The following is a 15,071-nucleotide window of genomic DNA, read 5'->3' as shown; positions in this document are numbered from 1 at the left end:
ATTCAGCAAATACTGTACAAGGGCCTGCTTGGGTGCTAGAAATCCAGAAAGAAACACAAAGACAAGGTTCCTGCTCTCAGGGGAATGGAAACTAGACAGTAAGAATGCAGCTCTCCTTTCCCTCTCCCTCCTCTTTCCTCTGGCTCCCAGACTTAGGACTTCCACATGGAGCTATGTAGCCTGTACCCCAAAAAATACTAATGTCCATGGCAGCACAAACCCCACCAGGCTCGTCTTACATACAGTCACACACAGTCGCCCTGTTCCAACTGGACCCTCAAGAAAAATCAGAACAAACTACAAAGCAAAGTTAGCCTGGAGCAGAGCAACCCATCTATGGCATCAATGAACCAAAGGCAGAAAGATAAGAGGTTGGGACATGTTCAGCTACAGAAGAACAGAAGTGATTCTCTCTCTTTTCTGAAGCAACGTTATGGCCCCTGTTACGAGAGTCATTTGAAGAGGGTTATTGCCAAGAAAAAGTCATGCAGGATTTAAACCAGGCTTATGTTAAGTTTTGGCACAGCAAGGGCAGAGAATCTCCAGATAGAGAATGAAGACCTGTGTGCACATCTGGCCAATAGGTCTCCTGGTGCAGCTGAGGGAAGGACAGGGCCAGCAAGCCAGCATCCTGTGGCTGCTGGCAGCAGCAGTCCCAGGAGCTTGCTGGGCTGGCGCCCGGAGACTCTAGGACTGTTGCTCCTGGCAGCCACTACCGCCCTAAAGCTTGTTGTGAAGGCCTGACTTTGAGCAGCCAGGGCAGTTTTCCAAAGGCGCCCTGGTGGCTGGCAGCAATTTCAGAAGGGAAAGGAAAAAGGGGAGGGGGTAGAGTGGGAGATACGTTAAAAAGAATTTGTTTCAGAAAAAAAAAATAGGGGCACCTGGGTGGCTCAGTGGTTAAGCCTCTGCCTTCGGCTCAGGTCATGATCTCAGGGTCCTGGATCGAGCCCTGCATCGGGCTCTCTGCTCAGCAGGGAGCCTGCTTCCCCCTCTCTCTCTGCCTGCCTCTCTGCCTACTTGTGATCTCTCTCTCTGTGTCAAATAAATAAATAAAATCTTAAAAAAAAAAAGAAAAAAAAATAATAATCTTCTTCTCATTATCAGTATGAAATACAGAAGTTTCCAAGCAAATGTAAATGGTTGGAAGGAAAAAATATAAAGGACTAAACCTCCCCATAAAGGGTTAAATTTCTCAGTTAAGAGAAGATACCTGGGTCTTGGAATTATGAATGCTTCTCTTTCTTTGTTATATTTTCGTAATGAATTTATACAGCTTTTATCATCAGAGAAAACAGAGCTATGTTTCATTTAAGGGGGGAAAAACAGACTGTGAAAAAAATGAGTAAAATACGAGCCATCAGCAAAACTTCATGGATACTGTCTCACCCAAAGGCAGAATAAGAGAAACTTTAAACTTGTGAGAAAACAGTATTTGAGAAAATGGTGACGTTTCTTAAACACGTCATTCGAAAGTAGAAGAGATGTTCTCAAATTTCTTAGTGCAGCAGTCACTTCAGTTTCTCCCAGCTGCTCCACTAGCAGAAAGAGATACCACTAACCTTACATGATTACTCAGTTTTTAACCACATGGTGTGACTGTCACAAATAGAGCAGTCACAAATGCAGACGAATTCTGCGAGAAATACCAAGTACGTGAGATTTCTGTACCACTAACTCATAAACACATCTACCTTAATATCCAAGAGACGGTGCACTCTGGTTTACCCAGAATTTTTGAAACTTCTCATATTTCCTAACGTCACAGGGGGAACGGGGGAGAGCCTGAATGGCTCAGTCTGTTAAGCAGCCAACTCTTACTTTCTGCTTGTGGTCTCATGTTGTAGGATCAAGCCCTGCCCCACGTCGGGCTCTGTGCTCAATGAGGAACCTACTTGAGATTCTCTCTCTCCCTCTGCCCCTCCCCTGGCACGCGCTCTTTCCCTCTCTCAAAAATACAAGGTGGGGTGCCTGGGTGGCTCAGTGGGTTAAGCCTCTGCCTATGGCTCAGGTCATAATCTCAGGGTCCTGGGATGGAGCCCCATATTGGGCTCTCTGCTCAGCAGGGAGCCTGCTTCCTCCTCTCTCTCTCTCTGTCTGCCTCTCTGCCTACTTCTGATCTCTATCTGTCAAGTAAATAAATAAATAAAATCTTTAAAAAAAAAAAATACAGAGGTGCTTGGATGGCTCAGTCATTAAACCTCTGCCTTTGGCTCAGGTTATGTTCCCAGGGTCCTGGGATCAAGCCCCACATCGAGCTCTCTGCTCACAGGGCAGCCTGCTTCACCCTCCCCTACTCCCCCTGCTTGTGTTCCCTCTCTCGCTGCCTCTCTGTCAAATAAATAAATAAATAAAAATGAGTCATTCCTAATGTCATGAAGGATGCCATAGTCTTCTAATTTTATTCAGGTAAGAAAATATGCTAATTCTTTAAAGCCAATAAGGTATCTACTGGCTCATCCATTGGTAAAAGGTAGATGAATAAGAGCAACAATACCAGCATGGAACAGTCACATGGAGCCCTGCACAGTGCCTCACACAGGGACATAATCAGGAGCTGTTAGCTGTCGATACACGGACACTGGAGGTCCACATTTCCTACCCAGACAGGAGAGGACTTCAGGATTCAGACTCTTTGAAGAGTTTCAAAGAGTAACGTGGTACACATACATTCCACATTTTATTTAACCCCCTCTAAATCTGAGGCAGCACCCCATATTCAAATGCATTACTATTTCTATGGCAAAATCTGTGAATATGCCTACCAAGTGGGATTTTTAAAACTACTGAAAGACATCAGTTCAGATCAGGTTTTGCCAACAAACTGAATATTAAAAATAATGTTTATTTCCAGAACTTTCTGTGATCCCGATACTACAGACGTGAGTTATAAGCCTGTACTAGTATTACTAGTTACATCATCCCTCAGAGTGTTCTCACATGATCTCACAAAGATCTCTTTTTTATCCTATGTGAAGGAAAATATGCACTCCAACTGTTTAGAATAGGAATGTTCATTCAATTAAAATTTGAACAGTCAAAAGACTTTAGATAATCAAAATAAATGCTTGGGAATAATAAACATCAAATTCAGTGGTTCACTTCTGAGGGGGAAAGAGCATGATGCAATGAGGGGCTCCAACTATGGAGATGTTTTTACTTTTTAAGCTGGGTGATAGGTACCTAGAGATTTAGTGCCTTAGGTAAGACATTCAGAAAGACATAAAGAGTATTTCAAAATAATTTTTTTTAAATAAACCTCAATTACTTATTGAACATCTTCAACAGATACAAGAACCTGTGGCTTAAAGGACCTGGCCTAGACTCACATTACAACATTCTGGCAGCTTCTCATCAAACTGGCAGACATCCCTTGAAAGGATCTTTCCTCAACGGCAGTGGCAAGAAACCAAGTTCCCCAGCCTCAGAAATGACATTCCATCGGAATGTACAATCTGTACTTAGCCTGCATGACTTGAATTATCATTCATTAGAGCCCACAACAGGTGAGCCCACAACAGGTAAGCCCACAACTAACTGACCAGAGAGTGGCTTTCAGCTAACCAACTGAGGTCCATTCACTGTAGTCTCTGCATAGACGAAACGGACTCTATTCTTACTACCTCAGAGATGACCAGGGAATGTGATTAGGGAGAGAGAATATGGAGAGACCATAATTCAGCAAAAAAGCAGAAAAGGGTTTTGAAGGGAGTATCTAATCAGCATTATCTGCTCAAGTAAATCCCAATTTTGTTCTCTTTAAGGAGTTTCAAGCACATCTTATATTTTTCAAGGGCAGAAGTCTTTCTAGTGTCTTACTCCTGTTTTTTTTTCAAAGAGTTTTCACAAAGTAATATCTCCTTTAGTTTTCTAAATGGCCTTACAAAGTAGGTAAGTAAATTTATCCCTATTTGACAAAGAGGAGATAAAACTTGTTTGTAGTCAAATAACTGGCCCATCATCCCAAATCTAAACAACAGTAGGAGTGGGACTAAAACACAGGTTAGCCATTTCTTAGTATATTCAAAGACATCTTACTACAATAAGCCACACTCTAGACAGATTTAACATCCTCTCCCTAAGCAGGGATAAAGTTGAAAAAAAAAAAAAAGCTGTTTATTTTGGTTTCTTTCACTTAAGAAAAAAAAAAAAACCCAAGTTAATGGTTCACACTTTCATTATATAACATTGTAAATTTTCATTTTCTGTAAAAAACATGGGGACAAAATAGTTCAAAATCTCCTCTCCATTTCATTCTCCCCGCATAGTCTTAAATAAAGTAGAATTTCCTATGTGTTTTGAGGAAGAGAGAGTGATGTCATTCCTTTTTAGCCTAACTGACAAATGATCGGGTTTTAACAAGAGATTACATTCAACCCCCACCAAGAGTAAATAGACAAAAGTGCCTACTGTACACCAAGAACTAAACAATTTGATCAAAAGACACACATTCACTCTCACTGGGAACATTCTGTCTCATTTATATTTATAAAACAGAAGAGACATCATGTAATAATTTTCATTTTTCAGAAGTATAAAACAAAGATTTCCAGGAAGTATGAGGAGAGAGGAGTTCCATTTTGTATTTTAGAAACTTCATGTCTAGAATACTGAATGAAGTGGGGAAAAAAGAAAGTAACAGGACATCTGACATCTGTAAGCACAGTATGAGTGGGAAGAACAGCTAGAGCAATGGAAAGGAACAAACATCTGTGTCACCACTACATACAAGAAGCTGTGATTTGTGCTCTAAATACGTTACCTCCTACAGTCTTCATAAGAAACCTCCAACTAGGAGCACAACTGAAATTAAAATATCCAAATGGTAAAACCCTATGAGCCAACGTGTTTTGGAAAGACAACATACCTGTAACCGCTGAAACACTCCCGAGCGTAAATTTCCAAAGCCATAGCAGTACCGAGGATTCAGAGCACTTTCTGATGCCTCTTCATAGGGGGACTGTTCAATTTCCCAGTTGAATTCTTCATCCTCATCTTCTACTCCTCCCTCAGAAACCTCAGATGCACCTGAACGTGTTAAATATTAATTTGTTTTAGTACTGGATTCCCTAGGTACAACTTGGGGTGGGGGGGATAAAAAGTACTGGGGAAAAAAAATACCTGCCCACGTGTATCAAAAGAGACATGTAAGAATATGTGGAGCCCACTATTTTTAATAGCAAAAAAAAAAGAACCAACCCAAAGGCCCATCAATAGCAGGATGGATGTATAAATGACAAATGCAATGAAAACAAACTTTAGCTATAGATGGATAAATCTCACAAAAATATGAAGTGAAAGAAACCAGACAAAAAAGAACACATACCATCTGAATTATAGACAATTCGAAAGCAAGCCAAACTGAAGATAGTAGTAACCTTGAGAGGAGGGAGGGAGAAGTGACTAGAAGGAGGCTCTGGGTAGGATTCCAAGGTATTGGAAATGTTCCATTTCTTGACCTAGGTGGTATTCATTTTATTTAACTCACTGAATTAGAAACCTCTGATCTAAGCTTGAGAGGCTATGGTTTTGCAAAAGACTGAGATGCTGTTTTTGTTTGTTTGTTTGTTTTGTTTTGTTTTTAAAGATTTTATTTATTTATTCGACAGAGAGTGATCACAAATATGGCAGAGAGGAAGGCAGAGAGAGAGGAGGAAGCGGGACTCAATCCCAGGACCCTGAGATCATGACCTGAGCCGAAGGCAGCGGCTTAACCCACTGAGCCACCCAGGCGCCCTGAGATGCTGTTTTGCCTGGTCCAAAAACATGACTGAAATACTGGTTCTTTTTGTCTTTAAATTATATGTCACCAAATGAGCTATTTTGCATTTTCATGTGATGTCCTTACCTTATCACCTGAAGGATTTTCCTCCAATTTCCTATCTGCTATATCTCTTTTTCCCCTAGAAACACACAGCATTCCAAATATTCTATTTATCTTTATTTCTTATCTGCAATAAACATACCTATCTCTTCCACAAGTGGTTTCGCAGTCCTGGATTTTCTTGGCGCCAGAAGAGCAGTTAGCATGTTCAGCCCCTCAAAATGCTGGCCAGGAGTTTCTTTGGGCAATCGAATGGTAAAAATTCCTTAAAAATAAATTTATTTTACACTTAGCTCTATTTAAAAATTCAAAGAGTTCACAAATAAATCTGAGAAATACATATCTTGGTAAATTCTAATTCTATTTTATAGGGCTCCAAAATTATGCCCTTATTACAGAGTCAGTGAATAAAAACCAGGATAGTAAAAGGCTTAAATAGGGTTTTTCAGAATCACTGATTCAGCTGTGGCCTCTACAAGAAATTAATCTGCTAAAGCTGCAGAATGCTTTAGTCTTACACAGTATTCCCTTAACCTATTGATCATATTAAAGTCTAAGTCAAAATCTCTAAAATTCCATTGCCTGAAAAGGTAGTAGCTTAGAATTAGCCCATAGCCACTTATAACATTTACTTCTGGACTTAAAGAGAAAAAAAAATCTGAATATCTGATCCAACAAATAGCAGCAGTTCCAAAAACACACAAAATCTTAAAGGAATTATAGCCTAATAAAGTTTTCTGATATCACCAGAGACATAGCCCCAAAGTCTAAGGCATACTCAAATTCTATCTATGTACTTCTTCTTTCCCTGACTGGGCTTATCAGCTTCCTCCAGGTTCCCTCCCATGAACTTATATTACATTATATACTACTCCGAATTTTAAAATATTTTACCTTTTTCATTGTACTTAACCATACTCTAATAGAGTTGATCCTTGAACAACATGGGGCTTAGGGCCTATCCCCCTGTACAGGTAAAAATCTGTGTATAACCTGACTCCCCAAAAAGTTAACATCTAATAGCCTCCTGTTGACTGGAAGCCTTATCAATAACACAGTTGATTAACACATACTTTGTATGCTGTATGTATTATATATTGTGCTACAATAAAGATATTGTATGCTGTATGTATTATATATTTTGCTACAATAAAGATAAAAGATGAGATACCACCTCACACCAGGCAGAATGGCTAAAATTAACAAGTCAGGAAACAACAGATGTTGGCTAGGATGCAGAGAAAGGGGAACCCTCTTACACTGTTGGGGGAAATGTAAGCTGATCTAGCCACTCTGGAAAACAGTACGGAGGTTCCTCAAAAAGTTAAAAATAGAGCTACCCTATGACCCAGCAATTGCACTACTAGGTATTTACCCAAAGGATACAAACGTAGTGATTGGAGGGGTCACTTGCTCCCCAATGTTTATAGCAACAATGTCCACACTAACCAAACTATGGAAAAGAGGCCACATGTCTATCAACAGATGAAAGGATAAAGAAGATGTGGTATATATATGTGCAATGGAGTATTACTCAGCCATCAAAAAAAAAAAGAAATCTTACCATTTGCAACAACCTGGATGGAACAAGAGGGTATTATGCTAAGCAAAATAAGTCAATCAGAGAAAGACAATTATCATATGATTTCATTCAAATGTGGAATTTAAGAAACAAAACAGAGGAAGCACAGGAGAAGGGAAGAAAAAATAAAATGAGACAAAAACAGAGAGGGAGACAAACCATAAGAGACTCTTAACCATAGGAAACAAAACTGAGGGTTGCTGGAGGGGAGGTGGGTGCAGGGATGGGGTAACTGGATGATGGGCATTAGGGAGGGCACGTGATATAATGAGCATTGGGTGTTATATGCAACTGATGAATCACTAAATTCTACATCTGAAACTAATGATATACTATATGTTAATTAACTAAATTTTAATATAATTTAAAAATAGTAAAAGAAAAAAGAAAAAATGCTATTAAAATCATAAGAGAAAATACATTTACAGAATGGTATTATATTTATTGAAAAAAATCTGCATATAAGTGGACCTACACAGTTCAAACCCATGTTATTTAGGGTTCAAGTGTATATCAAATACAACTCAACCCAAATACAACCCTCCTAAACCCCTGGGTACTTTTAAAATTTAATAAATTTGTTTCAATATGCAACTTACCTGCAATTAAAAGCAGATACTACTTTTCCTACCTAGAAAGGTAGTTTCATCATATTTCATTATAACATTAATTACTGTGTTAGGGGTCACAACATTGTCATTTAACTCTTTCATGCCATCCTTCCTCCCTTACCCTAGTTTACTGAGATCAATAATAGTCACTTAATAAATAAACAAGTATCTTATTGATGAGATCCATGGATAAAGGAAAATCCAGTGGTTTCTCTAAAAGCAAAATAAATGGTTTCAAGGCTAGCTGAAATGAAGAACCTACCAATCATGAAAAGAAAATTCAGTCAGCCTTTAAATGCCACCTTTGCACAGTTTCTCTCCTACCTCCACGTTATTAGATTTTAAGTTCGAGAAGCACACAAGAAAAATGCCCATATCTTTTTAATTTTAAAAATTTAATTTTAAAAATCACCCACATCTATGTAACCAATCACCTCACATAATCTGACTTTTAAATGGATGAGGCGCTTGGATGGCTCAGTCTGTTAAGCCTCTGCCTTCAGCTCAGATCATGATCCCAGGGTCATAAGATTGAGCCACGCGGTCAGGCTCCCAGTTCAGTGGAGAGCCTGTTTCACCCTCAGTCCCTCCCCCTGCTTGTGCTCTCTCTCTCCCTCTCTCTCTGACCAATAAAGAAATAAAATCTTTTTAAAAATAAAATAAAATAAAGTAGGGGAAGTAGAAAATAAACTTCCAGAAAAAAGAGAGTATTTAAGTAACTTTAAAAGAAACTGAGAAGTACTTTAAAGGACTGAGAAAATTGTACCTGTTAAGAAATCCATGAGTAATGGTCAATGTGCTTGTTAAGAAACAAGAAAGTATGACCAGGACAAACTGTATCTGCAATACATCTAAAGGTCACCATCATGTCTCAAAGGATTACAACAAGTTATTCTAACAGGAAGAATCCAATGAAAAAAAACTAACAAAATTCCAAAAGCAATACCTTTATCTGTATCATAGGATCCTTGTTCGATTCCATTTTCCACAACTCTTCCAGGAAGGGTTAACCTGCGATTTAAATTAAGACTTCATTAAGTCTTTAAAACACAAAGTATAATAAGTGACCACCAATTAGAGTATACATTTGCCATTGAAATCTATCAACCATTTTAAAAGGCAATTCCTCAGCATTTCTTTAATATTTTACAAACAAAATAACTTCCATCTCTTTCCTACCTGAGAAACAAGAAATCACAGATGACTGACTCATCATTCTGTTTGAAACTCCCTAGTCACCAATAAAAGCAATACTGAATGGAAAAAAAAAAAGTAATACTTAAGAAAAAGCCACAATAAATACTAGTTATCACTATTGTTACAGTACTCTCATCTTCCTAATGAATAGAAACTTGTTAATATACCTGGTGCCACAGGAATGGCTCAAAAAAGATGGACTAACTAGCTCCTTCCTCCACTGAAAAGAATTTTAAAATTGGAAAACAATAAAGAAATAACAAGGCCAATTGTTTATTTTGGGCAAACTACTGCTTTAAAAAAAAAAAACCAAAAGTGTGTTTCTCAGGTCTCATTATTACTATACAGAGATTTCCCCTTCTTTCACACTAAAAGAGATGTACTAATTTCTCTGTTTCCAGTTTTACTCTCTTCATCCAGTCCTCCACTGAGGCCCCAGAAGAACTTTTCTAAAATGGAAACAAGACCATCGCTTTTCTTTTGAAAAAACTTCTATTGGTGCCCCACACCAGCTAAATAAACTCACTGATACCACCTATCAGACCAGCTCTCACTCCATTCCAAACTTCCAAATGTGACGTTCCTTTCCTTCCCCCCTGCCCTCTGCTCCCTATTCTACCATCATCATCATCATCACCATCCTCACCATCAAAACTTGGCAGGTCCCAAAGGCCCAGGGCTTCACAACCTAGCTACCTTTGATCTTAAGGCTTCCTGGAGCCACAGTGCATTTCCAAACCAAAATCCCTTCTAAGCCCAACAGAAGGAGTTAGTTTAATGCATAAATTCACTTGTTATGATGACGACAAACACTAACTTTACTGTCGGAATTTGAATTGAATCCCAGCTCTGACATTTACCACCTCTACAACTTTCTTTGTACAAGTTAATCAGCTTCAAAGCTCAGATTGCACAAAGAGAAAAATAACAGACTCTACCCCAGGGTTACTGTGAGAAGGAAAGAATAATGCAAAGGGCCCAGTGCGTGGAAGTCGGTAAACACTCCAAAGATATGCTCTATTAATAACAACTTTCTTTTCCTAAACTCTAAGTATAGAGTTAAATTCTTACTGTGTGAGAGTGAAATCCTATCTGTTCACAGATCTGTCACCCAACTTCTCAAGGAGATGAGCGAGGTTTTATTCACCTCTGGTATACTGTAGCGAACTCTATTTTCAAAGATAGCCTGTATCACATCACTCCTCCCAACTGTGGGGTCTAGGTCCTCTCCCCTTAAAACTGAGTAAGCTTGCAAGTGTCCATCAATAAATGAATGGATAAAGATGTGGTGTGTACACACACACACACACACACACACACACGATGGAATATTACTTCAGCCATAGAAAAGAATGAAATCTTGCCACGTGCAACAACATGAATGGATCTAGAGTATCATGTTAAGTAAAGTCAGAGAAAGACAAATACCATATTTCACTCGTATGTGGAATTTAATAAACAGAACAAATGGAGGAGACAAACCAAAGAACAGACTTTTTTTTTTTTTAAGATTTATTTATTTGAGAGATAGAGCATGAGAGCAAGAGCAAGGTAGGGCAGGGCCAGAGAGAGAGGGAGACAATCAGACTCCCCATAGAGAAGGGAGCGAGATGCAGGGCCTAGTTTGCAGAACCCTGAAGCATGACCTGAGCCAAAATCAAGAGCCAGCCAACCAACGGACTGAGCCACCCAGACTCTTAAAGAACAGACTCTTAACTACAGAGAACAAACTGGTGGTTACCAGAGTGGAAGGGGGTAGGGGGATGGATGACATAGGTGATGGGAATTAAAAGTACATTTATGAGTATTATGTAATGTACAGAATTGCTGAATCACATATACTATAAACCTGGAATTAATACAACACTATATATTAAATATATGGAATTAAAATAAAAAATAATTACTGGGGTTTTTTTTGTTGTTTTTAAAGATTTATTTATTTATTTGACAGACAGAGATCACAAGTAGGCAGAGAGGCAGACAGAGAGAGAGGAGGAAGCAGGCTCCCTGCTGAGCAGAGAGCCCGATGTGGGGCTGGATCCCAGGACCCTGGGATCATGACCTGAGCCAGAAGCAGAGGCTTTAACCCACTGAGCCACCCAGGTGCCCCATAATTACTGTTTTTAAAAAATTAATTCACATTGTCGAAATATTTTAACCAATACAATAAAGCAGAAGTGACAGTGTGATTTCTGAGGTTAGGTCATAGAGGTGATATGAACCTGCCTTGCCCCTTGGAACACTTGGCTTTGAAACCTTCAGTTCCACCTCCCCAAAGGAATCCCAAATTAGACCATGCAAAGACACCATATAGGGAGGTCCTGAGAGTACACAAAGAGGTGCCCTCCCACAGCCACTCCACCAGTCCACAGCTGTTTTGGCCCCTGCTGTTCTGGGTCCAGCCACCATAAGACTACAAGTGATTTACAGATCTCAAGTCAGAACAGCCCAGCCAAGCCCTTACCAAAACCCTGACACACAACCAGGACAAGGGAGTTAAATAATTATTGTTTTACAACATTCAGGTTGATTGGTTATGCAGCAACAGATAACTGAAACAGTAGGCTCTTGTAATAAATATGTACTGTTCGTTGAACAATTGTTTGCCTGGGCAATCACCAGGCATGGTAATAAAAACAATGCATGGATTATCTCAACCTTCACATAAACTCTTTAGAATCCCTAATATCAGTCCCATTTTACAAATTAGGAAACGGAGACCAAATAACTTGCTGTAAGTCCCAGAACTATTAAGCGTGCTGAGACCCAGGTGTGCCCAACTCCCAAGCCCCTGCTACCCAAGGAATGGATGAGCCCATGTGAAGAACACTTTTTTTATATAAAGATTTTTGTTTCTTTATTCGACAGGCAGAGATCACAAGTAGGCAGAGAGGCAGGCAAAAAGGGGAGGCGGGGAAGCAGACTCCCTCCCCGCTGTGCAGAAAGCCTGACCTGGGGCTTGATCCCAGGACCCTTAGATTACAACCTGAGCCAAAGGCAGAGGCTTAACCCCCTTAGCCACCCAGGTGCTCCAAGAACACTCTTTAAACTGTTTCATACATAACCTTTTATCTGGTCTTCATCAAAGCTCCCAAATTTAAGCAAAGTGGTTTCTACTTTGAAATCTGTTATTGTATTTTTTATTTTACATTCCTATCTCATTTAAGATCTTTTCTCTGGGCCTCTGATCCTTCATCTGTAACATATGTAAGTAACAGAAACTACTTTGTAGTACTGTCCTAAAATCAAATGAAATAATCCACATAAAGTATAGACGTGTAATAAAAATTCGGTAAATGTTCACTACTACCCACACCACCTTACTCCCACTCTTCATGTCTTGCCTTAAATACCACTTCTTCAGAAAAGTCTTTCCCTGGCCATATTACATTTAAACATTTAAAAGGCTCCCTTTCATTTTTCTATCACTGCACTTTACTCCTCCCTTTAGAGCACTTACCACAATTTTTAATATGTTTACTTGCTCCTTTATTGTTCTTCCACCACTAGAATGCAAACTACTCAAGACACCACCATATCCCTGATACCAAAAATCAAGCCTGACATAAATAAACCAAAGTTAATAAATGAACTAAAGGGGCACCTGGGTGGCTCAGTGGGTTAAAGTATCTGCCTTCGGCTCAGGCAATAATTGCGGGGTCCTGGGTTCGAGACCAGCGTGGGGCTCTCGGGGAGCCTGCCTCCCTCCCTCTCTCTCTCTCTCTGCTTGTCTCTCTGCCTACTTGTGATCTATGCCTGTCGAGTAAATAAATAAAATCTTGAAACAAAATTTAAAAATAAAAAATAAATGAACTAAAAAATAGGAAAGTACAGTATACACAAGTAGGTGCATTAAGTCAGGGCCTAATGGAAACCGGAGCAACACTGGTTCAGGCTCAGTGAAGGAACCAGCTTGACTCAAGAGGCAGTTTTTATTAGGAAAGCACAGGAGCAGGAGAGGGAGTTGCAGCTACACCTGAATGAGAAAGATTAGGAGAATGGCGTTTACCTAACAAGCAAGGGAAGGACAAGGGACTGATAAGGTTATAGGAAGAATAACCCGACAGCATCACCTGTAAAAAGAAGCTAATATCTGGCGCCTGGGTGGCTCATTGGGTTAAGGCCTCTGCCTTCAGCTCTGGTCATGATCCCAGGATCCAGTCCTAATCCGGCTCTCTGCTCAGCAGGGAGCCTGCTTCTCTGTGTCTCTCTGCCTGCCTCTCTGTCTACTTGTGATCTCCGCCTGTCAATAAATAAATAAAATCTTAAAAAAAAAAAAAAAGCTAATATCAATGCCTATTTCCAAGAAGCGCTGTCAAGACGAAATGAGATACACATAAATACGCATACGGAATTTGCTTCGTGAGTTGAACAGTTAGCTGTTACTACTGTTGTTACAGTTTTGCAAGAAGAAAATGCAAACAAGTGCTGAAAGGCCCTCACTGAGAATGGACAACCGCCACAATTAAAGGACAAAATGAGAGAAGTAGCAGACGACGAAAAGGGAGGAGAACGAGGCTCATTTGGTGTCCGTGAGGCAAAGGAAGGAGAGAAAAATCAAGAAGTGGGGAGCGGTCAGCCAAGACGTCGACACAACTCTAAAGAGAACGGGGAAGGAGAAAAGTCCAACGGACGGGTCAGCTGGGAGGTCAGCGCGCACCATCCCAGGGCAGGGGAGAGGCTGGAGGACCAACGCGGGACGAAAACAACAGGGAAAAAGTACGGGAACCACGCTGACGGGACAGAAACAGCAAAGGTTACAAGGCTCCAAACGCCACGTTTTACAGCGGCTGGAAATCTCTTTGCGGTGGGGATTTAGCAAAGTTAAAGGCGAAAACGAGCTTCTGCAGCATCTGGAACGCACACCTGACGGAGTCACTTCGTCAGCACCCAAAGCACCTGGGAAATCTCGGAAAAGGGCAATCGGTAAATCGAGAAGGGCTCCCTCGCTCTTTTCCTCCCTCCTCGCTAAGCAGCTAATGGGTAAGTAAAAAAATGAATGAATCGATCAACTCCTCAATCCCCTAAATTCGCTCTTTCCGAGGCCGGCCAGCGGGAACTCGCCTGAGAAAGTACGGCTTGGCGTAGAACTTGAAGTCGACCCCCTCGAAGTAGACGTCGAACTCCGAGACCCGGGCGTAGGGCACGCGTATGGCGATGGTCAGGAAGTCGGGGTCCTGGCTGAGGTCGAACGCCGGGGTCAGCATGACTGCGCTGGACTCCCGCGTCCGAGCGGCTCACGTTCCCCGCCGCCGCGCGGCCGCCGCTCAAACTCTACAGCGAGTCCCCACACGCCGGGACCCAGCCGGCTAGCCAGGGTGCTTCCGGCTCGAGACGGAAGTGCTCCTGCGTGGGGCAGGAAGTCCCGCCCCCACGCCGGTTTCCATGGAGACTAGACGCTGTTAACGGAGAAAGGGCGTGGAGCGCGGGGATCTGACCGCGGGAACTGAACCAAGAATATAACTTGGAGAAATCCGGACAAGAATCCTCTTCAGACCCATCAAGCCTGTTTCGAGAGCCATAGAGATGATTTTTAACCAGCATTGGCTTTGCAGGTAGAAAGACCTGCGTTTGAATCCCTTCTCGGCCACCTGTCAGCTGTGAGTTCTTGGGAAAGTTCCAAACCCTCTCCACGTTTCAGAGAACGCTTCTTTAAAATGACAGTGATGCTAGCCCCTTAGAGATGTGAAGATAACGCGAAATTATGCAAGTAAAGCTCTAACAACGCACCTGGCGAGTTGTCAACGCTCCTTGTGTGGAAGCAGTCACCGCAGTAGCCACAGCAGCGTCGTTACTGTGGTTTCCCTTACTCCTCACCTGCCTGGTCACCAACTCCCCTTTCTCCCTCCCTCTCCGT

General features: G+C 41.1%; 1 protein-coding gene across 2 annotated transcripts in view; it reads right to left on the bottom strand.

Annotated features, from left to right (window-relative positions):
- Nucleotides 1–14,546, bottom strand: part of SHQ1 (SHQ1, H/ACA ribonucleoprotein assembly factor) — a 102,920-nt gene extending 88,374 nt beyond the window's left edge. Inside the window, exons 1-4 of one of the 2 annotated variants that reach the window (XM_004738366.3) lie at nt 14,279–14,546; nt 8,961–9,025; nt 5,964–6,086; nt 4,865–5,025 (exon numbers count right to left, since the gene is read on the bottom strand). In XM_004738366.3, coding sequence (XP_004738423.1) covers nt 4,865–5,025; nt 5,964–6,086; nt 8,961–9,025; nt 14,279–14,421 — 492 coding nt within the window. In that variant the 5' untranslated portion in view covers nt 14,422–14,546. The remainder of the gene's footprint in view (nt 1–4,864; nt 5,026–5,963; nt 6,087–8,960; nt 9,026–14,278) is intronic. The other variant, XM_004738367.3, reaches the window with a different exon arrangement.
- Between the last annotated feature and the right edge of the window lie 525 nt (nt 14,547–15,071).

Source organism: Mustela putorius, unplaced genomic scaffold (genome assembly GCF_011764305.1).
Source record: "Mustela putorius furo isolate JIRA1106 unplaced genomic scaffold, ASM1176430v1.1 tig00000095_pilon_pilon_pilon, whole genome shotgun sequence".
In the NCBI taxonomy this organism is placed as follows: domain Eukaryota; kingdom Metazoa; phylum Chordata; class Mammalia; order Carnivora; family Mustelidae; genus Mustela; species Mustela putorius.
The sequence above is the reverse complement of the archived record's forward strand: the minus strand, read 5'-3'. Positions and strand labels throughout refer to the sequence as shown.